The sequence below is a fragment of the Mauremys mutica genome, chromosome 1 (genome assembly GCF_020497125.1).
Source record: "Mauremys mutica isolate MM-2020 ecotype Southern chromosome 1, ASM2049712v1, whole genome shotgun sequence".
Taxonomy (NCBI): domain Eukaryota; kingdom Metazoa; phylum Chordata; order Testudines; family Geoemydidae; genus Mauremys; species Mauremys mutica.
In genome coordinates this window covers 264,009,368-264,033,803 of record NC_059072.1, presented here as the reverse complement: position 1 = coordinate 264,033,803, position 24,436 = coordinate 264,009,368, and the positions used below count along the sequence as shown (strand labels likewise).

At 44.3% G+C, this 24,436-nt stretch overlaps 1 protein-coding gene across 1 annotated transcript in view; it reads right to left on the bottom strand.

Moving 5' to 3' along the window:
* The window catches only part of NALCN (sodium leak channel, non-selective), a 390,104-nt gene that overhangs the window by 96,734 nt on the left and 268,934 nt on the right, over positions 1 to 24,436 (bottom strand). Inside the window, exon 17 of the mRNA XM_045008683.1 lies at positions 1,657 to 1,793. Within this exon, the coding sequence (XP_044864618.1) occupies positions 1,657 to 1,793 (137 nt within the window). The remainder of the gene's footprint in view (positions 1 to 1,656; positions 1,794 to 24,436) is intronic.

The window sequence follows — 24,436 nt, the reverse complement described above, 5'->3', positions numbered from 1 at the left end:
ATTGAATGTGGTGCTTTCACGCAATTTAAAAAAAAGTGTTTGTTCTCTTTAATAATACAGTCTTTTAATTGATTTTTTAAATGTAACAGTTAATTTTATTTTTAGTTATTGACATCAAATAAAGCAGTTTAAAGCTTTTTCTGAGTTTATAATATAAATTTGCTCATTAAAAGCAAACCAAAGACTGATATACTCCAAAGGATGCATACATTAGGCAAGAAATCAATTTTTCAAGAGTTCAAACAGCATCTGTTCGTATAACAGCCTTGAATGCCAATTGTAAGGTACTTTGACAATTTTATACTTCACATATGCCATGTTTTGATTTTTAAATTTTTTTTGTTTACAAGAAATGCACATTTATTTTTCCACATTCGAAGTTCTACAGTTATATACTGAGTGCAATCAACTCGTCTCTGGAGTGATAGTTCTACACAGTACAACTGATTCATTTTTAAGATTTCATTCTTCAGTCCACAGCTTGATGGTTTTTTTTGATGGCTAGCAGCAACACTAGGTCTCAATTACCTACCCACATATACATTTGGAAAAACACAGTGAAAAAAAAATCATACATAGCCATACAAAGATCAAGGACACACTGTTTAAAAAAGAAGCAAAACCTCAATATGTAAGTAATTGGGGTTCTGGAAATACAATAAAATATGCCTGATCATTACCTTAAAATTTAAGTGTTTTCTTTTAATCCCTCGGAGGCAGATATTTGGCCTGCACCACACCTTTTGCACAGTTCACTTGACACAAAAAAATTGAAGACAGCCCTGCTGGCCTACCTGTGGTCTCCCCAGCACAGGAGAATCCCCAGTGATAATAGAGCTGGCACAGCCATCTCCTACACCATGCTCCCTACAGCTATTGGTATGGGGGAATTTGGGATGGGAAGGGTGTAGAGGGGGCTGTGAATGGAGTGTGCTATGCTCCATCTAGCCTCATCTGGCAAAAGATCCCTTGGGAACAATTGCAGATGGCGCATGGTTACAGCAGTCCTCAGACTGCTTTCAAAGATTCAGTGAACTACAACTGGCTCCCCAATGCCTACCTGTCCCCTCTCATAAGCTGCGTATAACAGAAAGTCTGACCTCTGAGGTTTTTGGGGCATTTTGTGAAGAAAAGTTATCCCCAGTGCAAATCTAGTCCAGTCAGGTAATGGTCAAAAGTTGTTACCCTCTGACAGCTGTTCAGTGTTCTATGCGAGGTGATTTGGTGGACTCAGATGACCAGACAATTAAAAAACCCACACTGGAATTGATTTTTAGAACTCTTGCTGGTGGTCTCAGCAAAGAAGCTAAAAAAACCCAAATGAGGCTGAAGAGAAACTACTTCCTCATCTGCAGAAATGCTTTTTCCAATATACTCTACCTGCATGCAGATAAATTACTTCCAGGACTGTTATTCACTCCTTTCATGAGCACTAAAGCCATGTAAAAAAGAGAGGAGGTGATATTTTTTGTGAAGTAAAAATGAGAGACAAATGAAAAGTTACCCACTCTCACCTCTAAATACAATGTTTTGATTCTGATTTCTAAAACTATCTGCTTAATTTTTGGGAGAAAAACTGTTATACGTCCCTGGCATTACTGTGTGTGCTGGCAATTAACAAGTCTAGAGCACATAAAGAAAGGATGTATTTTATACCTTATTTTTGGAACTGTAAAATCTGAAGGAAGCTTGGAGATTTTCACCATTTGTGGCCTGTTAGGAAATTTTTCAAATATACGTAGACGCAGTGGAAGCTTTTCTTTAGTATCAGCATTGGCTTCACTTTGCTTTAGCTTAAAAAAGAAAAGAAAAGAAAAAGAAAGGAAATTTCCTCTAAGTGTAACAGTTTTATTTTTCAGAATTCGAAGAACAATAACAGCAATCAGTTGAAGAGACAGAAGATGGCAGCAAAGAACTACAGAGGGTAATTTTGTTGCTCAGAGTTCATTAACTTACTTGTGTTAGAGGCACTGACAGATATCAAACAATACCAGTCCATTATCTGAAAGCCATAAAATGAGAGGCATTTCTAATAATTTCAGTTTTAAAACATCAGGCATATTAGCTTTCTATTATGTATGTTTACTTCTGTATTTTCTTCACAGTTCCCTAACACTTTTAAAAAGAAAATAAATATTCATGTTTTGTCTTATGTGACTCAGCTTTTTGTGCACGTTGACAGCTTTGGGATATTCAGATGGAGCATAATCTAGATAAATGAACTGAGGAGTAAAATCTTTAGAAAAACCTCAGACAATGAGTGCAATAGGAAAATCACATACGGATGGATCTACTAAATATTGCTATACTTATATCTAATGATATCTGAAAAAGTAGATGGAGAGATAACTATTGCATTCTGATTATCATGTAGGGTCACCTAGCCATTTTATGGCAATAAAATGCCAAGTCAGAAAGGGTCACTACATGAACCAAAGTTTTTATGGTGAAACACTTTTTTTTAATTGAAGAACTTAACATTAAAAATATCAATTTCTGTCTAATTGAACATAGTTGTAGCGAGTCGGTGTGGCTCCCCTCCGGTCCAGCAGAGGGAGCTCCCGGCCAGACGCCCAAGTGGGCTGAGACACCACTTCCTGTTCCCGCCCCCCGGAAGTCAAGGGGCGGGACAGGAAGTATAAAAGGAAGATGCCAGAGCTCAGTCAGGAGCCAGCAGCCGCCGGGAGCAGACGTGCCGGCGGGAGCTCCTGACTGGGAGCCCTCCAGGAACCAAGGCAGCTGCCCAGACTGGCCTCCGCTTCCCCGCGCCCACTACGAGGAGGAGCCGCCAGAGCTGCCCCGTGACCGGTACTGGGACGAGCCGCCGGACCGCCCCTGCGCCCCCCCCGAAGAGGAGCTGCCGGGGCTTCCCCGGCCCTGCTACCCGGAGGAGCCGCCGGAGCAGGCCTGGCCGGACTTTCCGGAGGTGCTACCAGACCTCCCACCAAGCCCGGACCCGGAGGAGCCGAGGACCTTTGACTGGCCCGAACCTGGTACAAGTGTGCAGGTAGGCCCCGAGGGGGATATGGAGTGTAGCCCGGGGATAGCCGACCCCTGTCAGGCTATGGACACTGAGGTGCCCATGTCAGTGTGTTGCGGTCAGGACCCCACTGACCAGCGGCCGTGAGAGCCGCTAATAGGGCCCCGGGCTGGAACACAGTGGAGAGGGCGGGCCTGTGTTCCCCCTGCCACCCCACTCACGGGTGGCAGTTTCCCCCTCACCTCAGCGCTCAGGCACGGAAGCCTGCAATTACCTTTGCTGTTGCCCAGCCCCTGATCCAGAGGCCTGAGCTTATATTGACTTTGCTGTTGCTCAGCCCCTGATCCAGAGGCCTGGGCCTATATTGACTTTGCTGTTGCTCAGCCCCTGCTCCAGAGGCCTGGGCTTGTATTGACTTTGCTGTTGCTCAGCCCCTGCTCCAGAGGCCTGAGCTTATATTGACTTTGCTGTTGCTCAGCCCCTGATCCAGAGGCCTGGGCCTATATTGACTTTGCTGTTGCTCAGCCCCTGCTCCAGAGGCCTGAGCTTATATTGACTTTGCTGTTGCCCAGCCCCCGCTCCAGAGGCCTGGGCCTATATTGACTTTGCTGTTGCCCAGCCCCTGCTCCAGAGGCCTGGGCTTATGTTGACTTTGCTGTTGCCCAGCCCCTGCTCCAGAGGCCTGGGCCTGTATTGACTTTGCTGTTGCCCAGCCCCCGCTCCAGAGGCCTGGGCTTATACTGACTGTGCGGGTGCCCGGCTCCTGCTATAAGGGTCTGCGCCCAAGGACTGCTGTCCGGCTGCCCGCCCTAACTGAGGGCCGGGGCGTATACTTAGTGACTGTGTGCCTTGTGCGGCCCCTGCCTGAGGGTCTGAACCTGGACCTACATCGAGACTGATTGCTGTTATCCAGCCCCCCTGCTCCAGAGGGCCTGGATCTATATTGAGACTGATTGCTGTTATCCAGCCCCCCTGCTCCAGAGGGCCTGGATCTATATTGAGACTGATTGCTGTTATCCAGCCCCCCTGCTCCAGAGGGACTGGACTTATATTGAGACTGATTGCTGTTATCCAGCCCCCCTGCTCCAGAGGGCCTGGACTTCCCACGTAGAGGGGACAAGGGGCGAGTCGGTGTGGCTCCCCTCCGGCCCTGCAGGAGGGTTGAGCCCCGACTCACCAGCTTACAATAGTATACTAAGGTTTGGAAATCTAATAGCATGCGTCTAACTGTGGTCTTTCGTACAATAGTGTGTGTTTACACAACATTTTGGGCAGATCGGGAGCAAGCCTTGCAGCCCAGAGCAACAAATTTTGGTTAGCAAGGCTTGTGCTAATGCCCTAAAAATGGCTGTATAGACAGCACTTTGAAGTTGCAGTTTGGGCTGGGGCTCTGAAGCCCACCCCACTTCCTGTTGAGCCAGGCTGGGAGGTTCACTCCTGCTGGATGCTGCAGAATGCTGTGTAGACATACCCAAATGATCAACTCTCCTTTGTCCATCATAGCATGGGCATCAAAACTTGATTTTTAATAGAACTGTGAAATGAGTGTATGACAAGAATTCTGTATATGTCATATATTTAGATTTTAGTAAAGGATTTACTATAGTACAGTCTCTGGTGAAAGCTTTTTCTGAATATTAATTCAAATGAGCTTAGATGTGAACTGCTATGTGGACTAAAAACTGAAGAACAATAAATATGGGGTAATGATAAATGGTAGTACCCCAAGCTGGGGAAGGTGGTGTCTAGTGGGACACTACAGATATCAGCTCTATGTCCATTCTTATTTAATATCTTCATTAATGATCCTCAAAAGGGAGAAATCATGCTGTTAATTAAATTCATTGGATATTAAATTGGGAGGAGTTTAAAATACCAGTGAGGACAGGGAAATAAAACAAAAAGACACAGAGATATTAGAAACATGGGTAGACAATAACAAATGGAGATTCAATTTAAAAAATGCAAGTTACTAATCCAAGGGGAAAATATGTTTCAACATATTCATTGAGAGAAGACACTGGGGAGGCAGTAATGCTGACAGAAACCTAGAGCAGCAGTAAGAATGGAGTGTAGGCTATGGAAAGGTTTCTCATGAGCAATGCCTCATCACTTGGTACTTAGAATAAACAGGACCCTTGAAATGCCCGTGTAGTGGAGGGAGCTACAATACTTCATTTTTTTTAACCCAGTGGAAATTCTCATTGGCACAAGTTTTCCGGTTTTTGTCACTCTCTTTTCAATCTCTACCTTCTACATTAATTACAAGTAAATGTAGATATATGCAGACTGTAACATGGAGAGAAAATGTCCCTCACAGGTAATGATTGCGATTCCTGGGAGCCCACAGCTTTGCATTTTATATCTAAATACAAAAACAGGGAGTTTGTGATAGATTAAAATGGTGTCTGACATTCCAGGGCAGCAGACAACCATACTGTAAAAGATCTAAGCAAGATTACATAAATATACACTTTTTGAAAAGCAGAATGATTAAAAACATGCTTTAAAAATAATCTGAACTCAAAGCTATTCTACAGAATATCTCAGCATCAGTCATGCTGAGATAATATTACATATTGGGAAGCTGAAGGCATTTAGCTTCACTTAGTGCCTCTCAACAAGTTTAGGATGTATCTTCTGGCTGGGAAAGCATTATCTAAAGTTTGCTCTGCATGGCACACATTCTGTTCTGTGTCATTGCTTACATCCTTCCCCTTTCAGCTCCTGCTTTTTTCAGCTTACAACAAAGACATATATCTTTTTAAAGGTACAGGATTTGTAGACATATGGCAACTATGGTTTACATTTAGGACTGCCAAGTGATTAAAAAAATTGTGATTAATCAAATTGTTAAACAATAACAGAATACCATTTATTTAAATATTTTTGGATTTTAAATTATATTGATTTTAATTACAACACAGAATACAAAGTGTACAGTGCTCACTTTATATTTATTTTTGATTCCAAGTATTTGCACTGTAAAGAAACAAAAGAAATAGTATTTATCAATTCACCTAATACAAGTACTGTAGTGCAATCTCTTTATCATGGAAGTTCACCTTACAAATGTAGAATTATGTATAAAAAAACCTGCTTTCAAAAATAAAATGATGTAAACTTTTAGAGACTGCAAGTCCACTCAGTCCTACTTCTTGTTCAACCAATTGCTCAGACAAACAAGTTTGTATACATTTGCAGGAGATAATGCTGCCTGCTTCTTGTTTACAATGTCACCTGAAAGTGAGAAAAAGTGTTGTCATAGCACTGTTGTAGCCAGCGTCACAAGATATTTACATGCCAGATGCACTAAAGATTCATATGTCCCTTCATGCTTCAACCACCATTCCAGAGGAGATATGTCCATGCTGATGACAGGTTCTGATTGATAACAATCCAAAACAGTTTGGACTGATTCATGTTCATTTTCATTATCTGAGTCAGATGCCACCAGCAGACGGTTGATGGTTTTTTTTTGGTGGTTCAGGTTCCGTAGTTTCTGCATGTGAATGTTGCTCTTTTAAGACTTCTGATGGAATGTTCCACATGTTGTCCCACTCAGATTTTGGAAGGCACTTCAGATTCTTAAACCTTGGATCGAGTGCTGTAGCTATTTTTAGAAATCTCACCTTGGTAGCTTCTTTGCATTTTGTCAAATCTGCAGTTAAAGTGTTCTTAAAATGAACAATATGTGCTGGGTCATCACATGAGACTGCTACAACATGAAATATATGGCAGAATTTAGGTAAGACAGAGCAGGGGACATACAATTCTCCCCCAAGGAGTTCAGTCACAAATTTAATTAACTAATTATTTTTTTAACAAGCGTCATCAGCATGTAAGCATGTCCTCTGGAATGGTGGCCGAAACATGAAGGGGCATACAAATGTTTAGCCCAGGGATTGGCAACCTTTGGCACGCGGCCTGTCAGGGAAATTCACTAACGGGCCAGGATGGTTTGTTTACCTGCAGCGTCCACAGGTTCGGCCGATCGCAGCTCCCACTGGCCGCAGTTCGCCGTTCCAGGCCAGTGAAGGCTGTGGGAAGCGGCAGCCAGCATATCCCTCAGCCCATGCCACTTCCCACAGCCCCCATTGGCCTGGAACGGCGACCCCAGCCAGTGGGAGCTGCCATCAGCTGAACCTGCAGATGCTGCTGGTAAACAAACCGTCCCAGCCTGTCAGTGGATTTCCCTGATGGGCCACGTGCCAAATGTTGCCGATCCCTGATTTAGCATATCTGGCACGTAAATACCTTGCAATGTCGGCAGCAAAAGTGCCATGCAAATGCCTGTTCTCACTTTCTGGTGACATTGTAAATAAGAAGAGGGCAGCATTTTCTCCTGTAAATGTAAACAAACTTGTTTGTCTTAGCAATTGACTGAACAAGAAGTAGGACTGAGTGGACTTCTAGGCTCTGAAGTTTTACATTGTTTTTGTTTTTGAGGCCAGTTATGTAATAAAAAAAAAAATCTACATTTGTAAATTGCACTTTCATGACAAAGAGATTGCACTGCAGTACTTGTATGAGGTGAATTGAAAAATACAATTTCTTTTGTTTATCTTTTTACAGTGCAAATATTTGTAATAAAAATAATATACACTGATTTAAATTACAACACGGAATACAATATATAGGAAAATGTAGAAAAACATCCAAAATATTTAATAAATTTCAATTGGTGTTCTATTGTTTAACAGTGCGATCAAAACTGCGATTAATTTTTTTGAGTTAATCGCGTGAGTTAACTGCGATTAATTGACAGCCCTATTTACAACACTTTTAGCCAGGCCCTACTTCAAAATAAAACATTAGGTCCTTTTCTGAATTTTTCTGTATTTATTTATTTATTTTAGTACTTTACTCAAGAAAAATGTATTTTTACTCAAAAGGAAAAAAATATTGACCCAATTCACTGTCTGGGTTCCTGGCCTCCAGTTACAGAAAGCCTCTTGGGAACAGGGGTGCAGCAATGCCACCCACCATCCTGTCCAGGGGCCAGGCTGGATTCAGCATGTCTGTTGGCAGGGCTCCTGTGAAGCCCCAGTTAGAACATCCAGCTGTTCTCCCTAGGCAGAATCCTACAGATGTGGAGGTGGCATTACAGATCTCTGTCATCTCCCAAGGTGACTTGGTCCCCCTTGCTCACAACCACTTACAAGAGTGAATTAAGCCTGAGTGACACTATTTTGTTCCTGATGTGTGAATGCAGCTATATACCATGTGTGTTTGTAAAATATTTTGCGCATGCCCAGAGATGGAAAAAATATGTACCTAGTGCAATAAATAACACATTAAAAGACAGGTCCGTGCACCAAAGAGCTTAAATCTAACTTAGAGACGTATGACAAAAGTGAGAAAGGGGTGGAGATGTGAGAGATTAGCATAGGATGACTTTAAGGAAGAATAGTCTTTAATTTGGGCTGATCTCATTTGCAACCCCTTTCCACAGCTTTGACCCAAATTACTCTGGCACAAATTATATCTACACCCTCTTTAAGGCTCATTTTCACTGCCCATGCTGTACAGGAGCCTTAGCATAACTGAGAATCAGGCCCTTCAAGGCTAAGGCCTGGTCTACACTAGGAGGTTATGTCGAATTTAGCAGCGTTAAATCGAATTAACCCTGCACCCGTCCACACAACGAAGCTATTTAGTTCGACATACAGGTCTCTTTAGTTCGATTTCTGTACTCCTCCCCGACGAGGGGAGTAGCGCTAAATTCGACATGGCAATGTCGAATTAGGCTAGGTGTGGATGGAATTCGATGCTAATAGCTCCGGGAGCTATCCCACAGTGCACCACTCTGTTGACGCTCTGGACAGCAGTCCGAGCTCGGATGCTCTGACCAGCCACACAGGAAATGCCCCCGGAAAATTTGAATTCCTTTTCCTGTCTGGCCAGTTTGAATCTCATTTCCTGTTTGGACATCGTGGCGAGCTCAGCAGCACTGGCAGCGATGCAGAGCTCTCCAGCAGAGGTGTCCATGCAATCTCAGAATAGAAAGAGGGCCCCAGCATGGACTGACCGGGAAGTCTTGGATCTGATCGCTGTGTGGGGTGATGAGTCTGTGCTTTCGGAGCTGCGCTCCAACAAACGGAATGCAAAGACCTACGAGAAGGTCTCCAAAGCCATGACAGACAGAGGATACAGCCGGGATACAACGCAGTGCCACGTGAAAATCAAGGACCTGAGACAAGGCTACCAAAAGATCAAAGCGGCAAACGGAGCTCCGGATCCCAGCCCCAGACATGCCGCTTCTACGAGGCACTGCATTCCATTCTAGGCGCGGCCGCCACCACTACCCCACCACTGACCGTGGACTCTGATGATGGGATAGTGTCGACAGCTGGTTCCTCTGAGATGTTCGCAGACGGGGAAGATGAGGAAGCAGATGAGGAGGACGAGGCAGTCGACAGCGCTTACAACGCTGATTTATCCGACAGCCAGGATCTCTTCATCACCCTCACTGAGATCCCCTACCAACCCTCCCCAGCCGTTAACCCGGACCCTGAATCAGGGGAAGGATCAGTCGGTACGTGCTTTAAACATGTAAACATTTATTTTTAATGGAACAGGAATCTGAACTATGTGAAAAGAAGGTCAATATATATGGGGATAGAACAGAAATCCTCTTGGGAGATCTCCACGAAGCTCTCCTGGAGGTAATCGAAAAGCCTCCGCAGGAGGTTCCTGGGGAGAGCAGCCTTATTGGGTCCTCCGTGGTAGGACACTTTTCCACGCCAGGCTATCAGCAGGTACTCTGGGAGCATTGCCTCGACGAGCATGGCGGCATAGGCCCCTGGTTTGTGCTGGCTTTAACGCAGCATGTGGTTTCTATCTCTGTCAGTGATCCTCCTCAGGGTGATCTCGCTCAGGGCGTCCTGCTTTGAATTAGGGGAATGTTAGTATTGGGAATGCTTGACTGTTCCTTTACATAACAATAAGCGTCGGTTTACAGCCACGTGGTGGAGGCAGTAGAGGGGCAGCATACAGGGATCTTTCCTGGGGACAGCCGCGAGGGGGTGGAACAGGGGCAGAGTTCATACTTTCCGGATTGCCGGCAGCAGGAACTTGCAAACGCTATGACCATTGCTTTGAGCGTGAAAGGAGGGCACTGCTATACATTAAGTTTTAAGCAGCCAAAAGTCTATGACTTACCATGTGTGCCTGCTCCACGAATTCTGCTGTCCTGCCCCGCTTGTCTGATCTCCAGTGCAAGACCCCAGGCAATGAATGCGAAGGCCGAAAATTCGAACTTGTCCTGAGTGCGCATGAGATAGGTGCTGTGCATGGTCTTGTTCACAGAGACAGACTAGACTATGTTCATTGTTCGCAAAAATGTATCTTTGTAAGGCATTCACTCCCTTTTTCCCATCACACAGCTGCGACTGTTTCCCGACCTGCCCCGGCATCTCCCTCACAGAGGCTGGTGCAGATTAGGTGGCGAAAGAAAAAGACTCGGGACGAGATGTTCTCTGAACTTATGGGCTGCTCCCGAGCCGAGGCGGCCCAGCAGACCCAGTGGAGGGAGAACATGTCGCAGTACCAGCGCTCACACAGCGAACGGGAGGACAGGTGGCGGCAGGAAGACCAGCAGGCGACTCAAATGCTGCTTGGACTAATGAGGGAGCAAACAGACACGCTCCAGCGCCTTGTGGATGTTCTGCAGGACCGCAGGCAGGAGGACAGAGCCCCACTGCAGTGTATCTGTAACTGCCCTCCCCCGCCACAAAGTCCCATACCCCCCTCACCCAAAGTAACAAGAAGGAGGGGCGCCAGGGGCCGTGAAAACTGTCACTCCACCCCTGCAGAGTGCTCAATTAACAAAAAGCTCTCCTTCCCTAAATTTTGAGAAGTCCTTTCCTTCCTGCCTCACCAAGCCCCCATCCCAGTTTCATCGCCTAACTGTCTAGGTGATAATAAAAAAGACTTTTCTGTTAATTACTGTTTCTGTCATGTTCTTTTAGAGGAGACTGTGTTTCAAGGGGGGAAGGGGGTTGGTAATTGGACAGGACAGTCACCTTTACCAGGGTACAGAGACGGGGGCAGGTTCAGCAGCAGGTCACACACACACAGTGCAGTCACTAGGCACCCTGGTCAGTCTGGGAGGTGGTTTTCATGTTCTGTGTGGTGGGGGCTATGTGACTTTGTGGCGGGGGAGGGTGGTTAGAGATCTTATGCAGCGGTCCTTCTCCTGGATCACAGAGCCACGCAGCAGCTGATCTGTAACCGTCCTCCCCCGCCACAAAGTCACATAGCCCCCACACACAGAGTCCCGAGAAGGAGGGGTGGCAGGCTCCGTTGAAACAACCAGTCCGCCACCGCGCACCGCTCTAGGAGCAGGAGCCTGTTATTCCTCGAGTTTAGAAGTGGTCTTTGCAGCACTACCCACCCTACCCACCACAGTCTGCATCCCAGTTTTAACCCTTTACCGTGAAATCAGTACTAAAGAAAACGGTGTTAATTAACAAAGTTCCATGTATTTTATTTTTAAACGTGTGTTGGAACGGGGTGAACGGGGTATGTAACTGCAGAGGATAGTCAACATTAACTGGGTAAAAAAACGGGGGCAGGTTCAGCTTTTCTGTAAACAAACTTAATAGTCACAGGTTACCCTGCTCACTGAGGAACCTAGCTTTCAAAGCCTCCCGGATGCACAGCGCTTCCCGCTGGGCTCTTCTAATCGCACGGCTGTCTGGCTGGGCGTAATCAGTGCCTCAACCTCCCATCCCGCCATAAAGGTCTCCCCCTTGCTCTCACAGAGATTGTGGAGCACACAGCAAGCTGCAATAACAATGGGGATATTGGTTTTGCTGAGATCAGAGCGAGTCAGTAAGCTTCGCCATCTCCCCTTGAGACGTCCAAAAGCACTCTCCACCACCATTCTGCACTTGCTCAGCCGGTAGTTGAAGAGTTCTTTGTCACTGTCCAGGGCGCCTGTATAGGGCTTCATGAGCCAGGGCATTAGCGGGTAGGCTGGGTCCCCGAGGATCACTGTAGGCATCTCCACATCCCCAACAGTTATTTTGTGGTCCGGGAAGAAAGTACCTTCCTGCAGGCGTCTAAACAGACCAGAGTTCCTGAAAACACGCGCGTCATGAACCTTGCCCGGCCATCCGACGTTGATGTTGGTAAAACATCCCCTATGGTCCACCAGTGCTTGCAGCACCATTGAAAAGTAGCCCTTTCGGTTAATATACTGGCTGGCCTGGATAGGGATGTGAGTTCCATCTATAGCCCCACTGCAGTTTGGGAATCCCATCGCGGTGAAGCCATCTTTGATGACCTGAACGTTTCCCAGGGTCACTACCTTTGAGAGCAGTAGCTCAACGATTGCGTTGGCAACTTGCATCACAGCAACCTCTATGGTAGATTTGCCCACGCCAAAGTGATTCGCTACTGACCGGTAGCTGTCTGGCGTTGCAAGTTTCCAGAGGGCTATGGCCACTCGCTTCTGCACAGTCAGGGCTGCTGGCATCCGGGTGTCTTTGCGCTTCAGGGCAGGGGACAGCAAGTCACACAGTTCAAGGAAAGTGCCCTTACGTATGCGAAAGTTTCGCAGCCACTGTGATTCATCCCAGACCTGCAGCACTATGCGGTCCCACCAGTCCGTGCTTGTTTCCCGGGCCCAGAATCGCCGTTCCACAGCATGAACATGAGCCATGATGTCCACGGCGCTGGGTCCCGTGCTTTGTGAGAGGTCTGTGCCACTCTCACACTTGATGTCCTCACTGCGCTGCCGGAGCCTTCTCGCCCGATTTCTCAGCATCTGACTGTGAAAAAGGTGGACGATAAGGTGCGAGGAGTTGACAATGGCCATAACTGCAGCGATGATCGCAGCGGGCTCCATGCTCGCAGTCCTGTGGCGTCCGCGCTGTCACTGACCAGAAAAGTGCGTGAACAGATTTCCTGCCGGCGCTTTCATGGAGGGAGGGCGGGAGTGACGGTTGAATGACGACAGTCGACACATATTTTCCCCCAGCAGGCATTGGGGGCTCGACCCAGAATTCCAATGGGCAGCGGGGACTGCGGGATAGCTGCCCACAGTGCACCGCTTCCAATGTCGACGCTTGCCCCGTTAGTGTGGACTCACAAAGTCGAATTACTGTCCTTAGTGTGGATACACACGTTCAACTTTGTAAGGTCGGTTCCACAAATTCGAGTTAAGTAAAATCGAACTACTCTGGTAGTGTAGACATACCCTAAGAGAGGGAACTTGGAAGTGAAGCTGTCCTAAATATACAAGATGAAAAGTAGTGTGAAGGTGAAAGTGGGAGAAGATTGAGTCAGAGGGAAGAGAGAAGATGGGGAGAAGTGTAGAGAATGACAGATGGTTTAGGATGAAATGGCTTAGAGTTAGATTTTACACAGTAATTTCTTTACATACACACACAGACCCACACCACAACTCACTCAAACCCTCTGCCCTGTACCCTATTCAAGCTATGCCATCTACAATTTGAGATGCAAAAAGAAAAATATGTTATTTTAAAACACTTAAAAGATAATAAGACACTGCAATGAAGGGGCCAGATACACATATACTCTGACAGATGGATGTAGGCTTTGGCACTGTTCAATAGAAACTCAGAGGTGAAAACAAAGACTGGGAATTGAATGCACAAAAAAAGGGAACAATTGTCAAGGAGGAGATGCATCTGGAAGTATCTGGATACATTTTGGTTCTTGACTGTTTTATCTTGAAAGATTGTCATACTCACACACACATCTGCACACTTAATGTATATGCCTGGTCAGGAAAAAATACTAACATTTAAGTTTCAGAGTAGCAGCCGTGTTAGTCTGTATCCGCAAAAAAAACAGGAGTACTTGTGGCACCTTAAAGACTAACAAATTTATTTTAGCATGAGCTTTCGTGAGCTAAAGCTCACTTCTTCGGATGCATAGAATGGAACACACAGACAGGAGATATTTATACATACAGAGAACATGAAAAGGTGGAAGTATGCATACCAACAGGCAGAGTCTAATCAATTGAGATGAGCTATCGTTAGCAGGAGGAAAAAAAACTTTTTGAAGTGATAATTAAGATGGCCCATAGAAGGTGTGAGGAGAACTTAACATAGGGAAATAGATTCAATTGGTGTAATGACCCAACCATTCCCAGTCTTTGTTTAGACCACAGTTAAACTAGTATCTAGTTAAACTAGATACTAGATACTATTAAACTAGTATCTAGTTAAACTAGATACTAGATACTATTAACTGTGGTCTAAACAAAGACTGGGAATGGTTGGGTCATTACACCAATTGAATCTATTTCCCTATGTTAAGTTCTCCTCACACCTTCTATGGGCCATCTTAATTATCACTTCAAAAAGTTTTTTTTCCTCCTGCTAACGATAGCTCATCTCAATTGATTAGACTCTGCCTGTTGGTATGCATACTTCCACCTTTTCATGTTCTCTGTATGTATAAATATCTCCTGTCTGTGTGTTCCATTCTATGCATCCGAAGAAGTGAGCTTTAGCTCACGAAAGCTCATGCTAAAATAAATTTGTTAGTCTTTAAGGTGCCACAAGTACTCCTGTTTTTTTTAACATTTAAGTGTAACTCTCAGCCAATAAACAAAGAGCTTCTAACACACTGACACTGTTCTGGGCTAAAAAGGAGAGAGAGGAGAAAAGGCTATTTAAATGTATGCACAGGGATGGGATCTACGGTCCTACTCATCATTAATTTTTCCCATCTTTTTTGTTTTCAACATATATAACTCCGAGCTTGCAGAGGAAGAGTTTAATGACTGGCAAAATATGGATTGTTGTAAAGAAAAAAAAACATACCTGAAAGGAGCCCTTTTCATATGGTTTACGAGTCAAGTGTATGGAAAACTTATATTAAAGATGTGAAAGTAACTGCAATATTTCTGTTTTAATCTAGCTGACAGAGTTTTCAGAACTGCTTCAGATCAATCACAAATTCAATGTTAAAAGCTTCATCACTGATGTGCAGAGTACTTAGGAACTGGCCAGCTGCCCAGGGCAATTTCATGGTGAAAAGTTCAAACCTTTTTGGGAGGTTCAGGACTCCTCACTTCTAGATAGCTTTAAATTAATATAATTTGGTACAATACAATACACTGCAATATACCAACATTTTTCATTGGAAACATTCTTCAAATGATATTTCTGAAGAATAAGTTGACTTTGTAATATTTCAATTGCACATTTAGAAGGATATGTTAAGTGCTCGCAGAACAGCGCGAGTCTCATACAAGAAGAGGGAGGGAAAAGACATTACAAATCAAGACTAGTTTTCATAGTTCTCCAAAGGTCCTTTTACTGATCAGATTCTTCAGACTCACTATCACCCCATACTTGTCACAAGTAATTTTTGAATGGAAACACTAATTGACATTAAATGGAAAGTTATATTTAATAATAAAAGATTGGAGGGCAGATTAAATGAACAAGTTGGCCTCCTTCTGTCTCTTATTACTTTGAAACTCTAGTGATCTGGTGAATACTTAGAGGTATATGAACTGTAATAGAGGGAGAGATGCTTAAGGATAAAGTTTCAAAAGCTCAACCTCCTGATTTGCAGGACCAATTTGCATCTACATTTTTTTTTACACCTGCATATAGGTTGTGGGCACAAATATTAGAAATTGAAGAGCAGAGATCAAGAAGACAGCTGCCCAGCACTTATAATTTACACCTACAATCCAATTATGGGTAGAGAAAAAGCAGGCAAAATGTTGTACGCACAACTTTACCCAGAGAAAAAGAGAGCAGGCTAAGACTTGTCTGAAATTTCAGGCCAAAATATTTATGTAACCTAGAAGACTGATTTGTAACCATTGATTGATCCTATAATAGTAACACAAGCAAGAAGCACAAATCAAAACCCTTGTTTTGAATGCCCCTGAAGTTCAGATTGAGTTTTGAACTTTCCTTTTTGGGTTTATCTCAACAAATAGGCACACCACAGTTGATGGGAATTCCTCCTGAGTAAGGACTGCAGGACCAAGCCCACAGTAAATCTGGGCTTAAGGGAAGTTTTGCATAAATTGCACAACTGAATGGGAAGTGCTGCATGGCAGATAAAACAATGACAGGGGTAAAACAACATGAAAAAGTTCTTGTCGGGTGGATGGACAAGATTATTCATTGGAGTTCTCTTTCAACACAGGCATAATTCCACACATAGGTTAATAAAATATACTGGGCTTGTTTTAAATAACAGCTTTTCTGTACCTCAGAGTTTATAAACTATATGTAGTGTCATATGGTGCTATGATTCCCATTATTCAGCTATTCATTTAAATAACTTGTTCCTCAATTTTGTGATAAAGTCTTCTCTCTTAATAAGAAATTGAATGAAGTTTCAAAAATGTATTTTGTTAATACCTTCCTTTCACTAATTCTAGTTCTGATTAATCCCTTGTGGAAGCAATGCTCTGGACAAGATGTTATTGGGATTTAGAAAATGCAGAGGCTTCTTTAGTGACAAGTGACTGAAATTGATTACATTTAATGTACAAGGGGCAGGGCCAGATTAAGGCAGTCTGGAGCCCCATGCACACCATGACACAGATAAACTGAAATAAATAGGGTGAATTTGTCAGAGGTATTGTTTCAGGATGCCTACAAACTAGGAAGGCACAGCTGCATTGATTACACTTCAGTAATGTTTTCAAGATTTTCTTCCCAACCTTGAGGGTTAGAAACTAATTTAAAAAAAAAAAAAAGCTGAGATTCTGACCTAATCACAAGTCTCCAGGAGCTGGGGCCTTAGGCACTGGCCTGTATTGCCTATTCTGTAAACCAGTTCTGATAAGGCAAGCAAAGTACATCAGAATTAATCCTACCATGCACTGCTGTTCTTCTCAAACACTTCCTTCTCCCACCAAAAAATAAATCTACGGTTTATCCCACACTAGATCTATGGTACCAGTGCAAAAGGACAGTACTGTACACAGTGTTGTATGAAATATTTGAGAAAGATGTTTTGGACTATAGGTTCATCTGACAGTATCATTCCAGTTCATGACTTGGTCAATGTCCAGTGCTCCAGGAGATGGTGAAACCTCAGTATAATGTACATAGACAATTGTGCAATTTGTGAGGGTTGCAATTTCTTCCTTACCCCAGCAAACAATTAGTTTATGTCCCAAAACAAGAGATATGGTGTTCATTACTTTAGCTTCCATAGTTGCAAATGTAGTGGTATACAGATCAGTAATGAGACCTATGAAATCCCTACCATGACTTGAGGGTAGTTTGCAATGTTAATGCTATGCTTTCTCCTTGAACATAATGATTGTTTACTATTTCTGTTGTGTGCTGGTGAGAGATTCTGAGTGTCTGTTTTTACAGTTTTAAAACTTTAAAACTTCTTTATTTTTCTAGCTTCCTGGACCTCTTCTCAAATTTGATATATATCCTAAATATTTAGTCCAGTGGACTGAAAAAGGGATCTGTGAACCTTCCATTCCCTCCACCAGCACATCTCAGCCTGTCCATGTGGCAATGGAATGCTAGCCAGGCCTTCTCCCTTCCCTTCCTCTGAGGCAAGTAGGTCAGGCTCTCCTGGACCCATCAAGATACCTGTGAAACTCCATTAGTTATGTGATAAACTCAGGACAGACAGCTGCAAGGGAGGGGTAGAAATCCGTCTCAGAGGATTAAAAGGCCCTCCTCCCTATCAACTGGGGGGTAACTACAGGTCAATCAGGTTCAGCTGAGAAGGGGTTACCAAAGTATCAATTAGAATCAGCTGAGGGGGAGCTACCTGAGGTTAATTAGGATCAGCTGATTCCAACTAAGGGCTGCCTGAGACCTTTTTAAACCCTCCCCTGGGGGGAAGGAGGAGAGGAGAGGAGAGGAGAAGCCCTGCTGCCAGGAGTGTAGGAGCAGCAAGACAGCGAGCCTCACCAGGAGGAGAGGCAGTATCCTCTCCCACAAGGGAGAAAAATACACTAAAAAGGACTGGTGGAGAGAAGGAACGGACTTCCCCTGTGTCCCAAGGGGGACCATATTACCCAAGCCTGTCTCGCCAGGGCTAAACGCAGCAGAGGCTGGGGAGACCGAGAAGGTGCCTTGCCAATTATAAGAAAACAAAAGGATGATAGTGAAGAAACAAACAGAAAACAAAAAGCATCTATGCACAAACTGAATAGGAACTGTAAGGAATTATCCTCTGACTGCAATTTTCATCAGTACTGGTATGGATAAAGATTTATACCTATGAGAGATCATCTGCCTCTCATATCTGTCTTTGGACTGTATATGGGCATTCCACCTCTACTTGTAAAGCAGAATGTAAAGACTGGCTGTATCCCTATTATCCAACTGCTGTGACACCAAGAATAGAAAGATGCATTATGGAGCACAATGTCTTGGCTAGATAATCTTCGCCATTCAAACACTCAAAACCTTTTCCAGCTGACATATTCTGTTTTGGAAAAACCGATAACATTCCTGTGACAACGTCACTAAAAGAACATATTCACCATTAGTTCCAAATCTGTCCCAAAATTTGGACCTTCTGTTGCATGGGAAAACATTAGGAAAATCAGAAGAGTTTGTGTTCTATTATTCTATCTGACATGAGGTATCAGTTCAGTCTGAGTGCTTATTAAGGGATCTTTGAGTTATGACTCTACAATGTTTATGACAAGAGATGCTGTTCCTGCTTCACAGTGGACACCACGATGTGGTGCATATGAAATAAATGACATGGAGTTACTTGGGCTAGCTTGAGTTGGATCATGTCAGAAAGCAAACGTTTGTGTATTGGGCTGGAGTGTGAAGAATAGGCTAAAAGTGACACCATCAGATCCACTTCTAGTTTACAATGGAAATTGTAATTGACTCTTACAAATAATATTGAAAAAGTAATGATACAGATAAAATACATTTTTAAGTTCAGTGAGTTATCATGGCATATGTTTTCTAAAGCATTTCAGAGTATATGGTCACATAGAATCTCCACAAATTGCTGAATTAAAAAAAAAATCAACCAACAGTTGCTTTCTGGACTGCAATAATACCTGTACCTTGTTTTTTATTATATTGCTCATGTTTTCTATGAATTAATAGCTTTTTCATGTGTAAGTGAAGACAGCTTCTTTTCATTCACTTGGGATAAGCAACTGAGTTGTTTTTGCTTCCATGCAAGGGTTATTGAGTCATAAAAGCATCTTCGTAATGATAAAAATATGAACTGTATACTTCACTTCAATGAAGGAAAGTGCATTACATTCCCATGTAAACTGGGCACTTACTTGTTATGAATTGTGTATTTAATCAGCAAAAAATTACTTAAATATCTTCAAGTTACGAAAAGCGCAGGACATAGGAGTTCTGTTCTTGTACAAATACAACCATACATTGTATGTATGTACAATGTGTTCATCTTTAAAACATATGGAAAAATTCACTCAGTCTGAGTGTTTGCTTATATGCAAAAAGCAGAATAAGTAGCACTGCAGCATTTCTTATCACATCCCAGTTATTGCTCACATATTCTGAAGAGGGAAGGATAGCTCAGTGGTTTGAGCATTGGTCCCCTAAACCTAGGGTTGTGAGTTCAATCCTTGAGGTGTCCATTTGAGGATTTAGTTGGGGATTGATCCTGCTTTGAGGAGGGTTTTAGACAAAATGAGGTCCCTTTGAAGCCTGATCTTTTATGAAGACAGTATAGAACATGCAAGAGCCTACTGCCTGTCTGTGTTCTGAAAGGTGCCCAGGCAGCTTAATAAGTAGAGCCAAGCACCCACATCTTACCTGTTGGGTATGCATGAAAATGGAACCAGTCCAGTGCATTAATTATGGCCAGATTTTCAAAGATGCTGAGCACCAGCAGTTCCCATTGACTTCATGGGAACTGGGGGTCATTACCACTTTTGAAAATTAGGCCATCAGTGACTGGGTAACAGATCAGCTGGGCCTCATATCAGTGTAAGGCCCAAGTGACAACAGGAGAGGAGTAGCCCCTTGAGGTAGTGTCGATAAAAGGCTATTTATTTTATTTTATTTATTTTTTATTTACCCGCAACCTAGGGAGAGGCTCTGTTGCCTTATTTATACCTGAATTAAAGGCGATAACTTTTTGATTTGGGCCCATTTTATCCTCTGAAAAGCAGGTAACCTTGGGATGTTGGCATTTGATCCACACATGCAGAAGTGTGTGGACTTTACATGGTTTTGTACATGCTGAGCTGTGTAGTCATCGATGTTTGACATGGGATTTGCAAGCTGGGTCACCGTTAAATGTGTGTGTTCATATACCTCATCTAGCCTGAGATACTGCTTGGATCCATCTGCATTTTACTCATGCTCCTTGCTGGCTCATGTAGCATCTCTGTGTTTGTGCTCACCTGTGTGGTTGCTGTTTAACATTTGTGACAGCTTAGTTATACGCAAAGTAACTGATATAGCTATTAGTTTGTACAGTATGTTGTGTGTGGCTTCTTTAGGCTGCACCAGCTCAGCCCTATATGTATGGAAGGACAGAAGCTGCAGGTGTGTAAGATCGATTTTTCAGTGTTTGAACTTGAGACAAATGTGCAGCCACCATGGCGATTCACCAATAATACTATGTAAATGTGTATACGTGCAAGCAGTGTGGTGATAAGTGAACAGCTTGCCTAGCTGCCACATATGCACTTGCCTATGCCTCTGACATTGCCATCAGCTATACCAGGGGTAGGCAACCTATGGCACATGTGCCAAAGGCCCGGGTCCTGGCCACCGGTCTGGGGGGCTCTGCATTTTAATTTAATTTTAAATGAAGCTTCTTATACATTTTAAAGACCTTATTTACTTTACATACAACAACAATAGTTTAGTTATATACTATAGACTTATAGAAAGAGACCTTCTAAAAACATTAAAATGTATTACTGGCACACAAAACCTTAAATTAGAGTGAATAAATGAAGACTTGGCACACCACTTCTGAAAGGTTGCCGACCCCTGAGCTGTACCATCAGTTTCAGGCCCTGATTGCACTGACTGGCCACTGCCAAATGAGGCTTAGATGCCTGTGAGGCATCTGATGGTGTTGATGAATGACTTTCCTTCTTCAGTACAGTCTCTATTGTTTGGCTGTGATTCTATGGGTGTGTCCCAAAACATGCTCCTATAGCCATGTTATTGATAGGAGAGTACGACAGGCCACAAATCACATTGTGATATGGTGGCATCAGTGAAGGTGTCAACAAACAGTTTCCTCCAATGCTTTGTAACATATTGGGCATTATATCCAACTAATTGGTACTGGTAGAAAGAGCTTCTATAGGCAGTTGTCACAGGTACTTAATTCAGGCTTAAATCTACTACTTTTGCAAGTGCACATACACACACAAACAAAAAATGTGCATGTGTGTGTGAGAGAGAGAGAGACAAACAGATAGACAGACATTCACTACAACTTACGTCCAAAGAACACGGCAACCACGGGGGGCATACTTCTCCAGCACCCTGTGGCCCATGCACAGACTGCCCAGTGAGGCAAGCCAGGGTGATTTTGAATGAATTCACCACCCAAGTCACAGGCTGTGTGTTGCACTCTAACTGCCTCACGTGGAGCCTGCCAGACTATGTTAATGCGCGCTAGCTACCTAGAGCATGCCAGCATACAGAGCAGTAAGAGCACAACATGCAGCCTGTGGCTTGGGCAGTGAATCCAGCACCCCAAACTCCACTGACAATTGCAGTGATTTGCTTCCTATCAGACCCTCACTGCACAGGCTGTGGGAGAGGAGGAGGAGGAGCAGGCGAGGGAACGTGACAGAGGAGGGAGAAAGGCAGTCCACACCTGGAACTGACCAAGGCAATTATGGGCTCTAGGTGGCACAGAAGGGCAGCTTTCCTAGTGCCGATCCTCCCTTTCTCCCTGTTGGGGGTGTGGGTTAAGAGCACAATGGGAGGGCCCTCACCCCCACCTCAGCCACAGACAAATAGAACTTCCTGTCCCAGAAGCAAGTTCAGCATGAGGAGATGGAACAAGAGATGCTCCCTTTTTCATTTACCTCTACAGTAGCAACCAGAGTGTTTTAAACAAACATCTAATTAATATTTGCACTTTGAAATTTCCAGTTTCCCCTTAGGAAAGGCATTTTTTTCTTTTAGGTTGTTTTTATGTTTCTTTACAGAGAATATACTGACAAAATGTGATTCTGCCTCAGTACACATCTGTCATAACTTGAAATGATTTCAATAACAGCAAGTAAACTTTGAAGAACATTGAAAATAAACTTTTGAATAAAGTAATGCTTGGTTTAACTCCACGGGCTTCAGTGAGTTACAATAGGAACAAATTTGATATTTTATGTTAATAACCAGTCATCTTTTAAATTATTACATATTGTGACTCTAATGAAAAATGTGAATACTAGAATATTTAGAAATAATTCACATAAGCCTTTAAGAATCTACTAGCGTTTAACATTAGACCCTTCCTCTCCCCCAATACATACAATGCTTAAAATAGAAACATAGTCACCTGGAAATCTCATTTTCAAATTTCTTTTGAACAAAATCTCTGAAAATAAGGACTACAATTTGACTGCTGTTAATTTAAATTCAACAAAATATAGCTGTTGTTTCAATGAAAATCTTTTATCCTTTCTTAAATGTATTGGTGTGCATTTCAGCTACTAAATTTCCAACATTACTCACCTTATATAATGGAAGAGCTACTGAACTGGAAAAAAATAAATGTTTAACTGTGCTCACACTGAAATGCTCTTTCCAATAAGTTATTTACATTTTAAATGCAGCAAAAAGCATTCACAAAAAGTAAATATGTATCCAACAGTAAATTAGGTTACTAGATTTTAATTAAAGGTAATAATTGGAGATATACCAATCTCCTAGAGCTGGAAGGGACCTTGAAAGGTCATCAAGTCCAGCCCTCTGCCTTCACTAGCAGGACCAATTTTTGCCCCAAATCCCTAAGTGGCCTTGTCAAGAATTGAACTCACACCCCTGGGTTTAAGCAGGCCAATGCTCAAACCACTGAGCTATCCCTCCCCCCATCTCTCTGTAAAACAGCATGCCAGATGGATACTATCATCCCTATTGTCCATTGGGAAAAACAGATTTATCAATAGACCTTCATTGGAGCTTTTATTAGGGAGACTTTTTTATTTTTGGCCTACCAGGGTGACCAAGATCTGCTCTCCAGTGTTCTCTGCTCCAAAAGCGTCATAGGGAAAAAAGAGTTGCATAGAGAACATGAGGCTGCATCTGTTTCAGCTTATACTGAAGAAATAGCTGCTTTGGACTTTCTATGCAGGTGGCCTGGGGCTAGATAATACATTGGGGGCTGAGGATTCATCCATTTGGATGCACTGTGTTTTAGTCATTCATAAGGGTACGATTCTGACATGCAGGTCACAGATTCCATGACTTTCTGGGACCTCTGACTCAGGGTTGCCAACTTTCTAATCGCACAAAACTGAACACCCTAGCCCCTCCCCTTCCCCGAGGCCCCGTCCTAGGTCCTGCCCCCTTCCCCGCCCCTTCTCCAAGGCCCTGCCCCCCGCTCACTACATTTCCCCTCCCTCAGTGGCTCACTCTCCCCCACCCTCACTCACTTCCATGGGGTTGGGGTGCGGGGGGGGATGCTCTAAATGGTTCCAGGTTCTGGGGTGGGACCAGAGATGAGGGGTTCAGCATGCAGGAAAGAGGCTCTGGGCTAGGGCAGGGAGTTGGGGTGTGGGAGGGGCTGAGGGCTCTGGCTGGGGGTGCAAGCTCTGGGGTGGGGCTGGGGATAAGGGGTTTGGGGTGAAGGAGAGGACTCCAGGCTGGCGGGTGGTGCTGAGAGATTCGGAGTGCGGGAGGGGCCTGTGGGTTGAGGCAGGGGGTTGGGGTGCAGGAGGGGGTGAGGGCTCTGGGGTGGGGCAGGGGATGAGGGGTTCAGGTTGAGGGAGGGGGTTCTGGGCTGGGGCATGGAGTCGTGATGCAGGAGGGGTGAGGGCTCTGGGCTGGGGGTGGGGATCTGGGGTGGGGCTGGGGATGATGGTTTGGGGCTCGGGGTTGGAGTGCAGGTTTATGTCGGGCGGCTCCGGGTCAGCGGCACAGCAGGGCTAGTGCAGTCTGCCTGCCTATCCTGGGGCACCGCGCTGCACCCTGGAAGCAGCCAACAGGTCTGGCTCCTAGGCGGGGGGTGGGGAGTGCGGTGCGACAGGAGGCTCCACGGTGCGTGCTGCTCTCACCCTTAGGCACCGCCCCCCCAGCTCCCATTGACTGGGAAAGCTGGTGCTTGGGCAGCATGTGGAGCTCCATGGACACCCCCCAAGGAGCCAGACCTGCTGGCTGCTTCTGGGGCGCAGCACGGTGCCCCAGGACAGGTAGGGACTAGGCTGCCTTAGCCGGGCAGCACCGCCAACCGGGCTTTTAAGGGCCAGGTCGGCAATGCTGACCGGAGCCACCAGGGTCCCTTTTCGACCGGGTGTTCCCATCGAAAACCAGACAC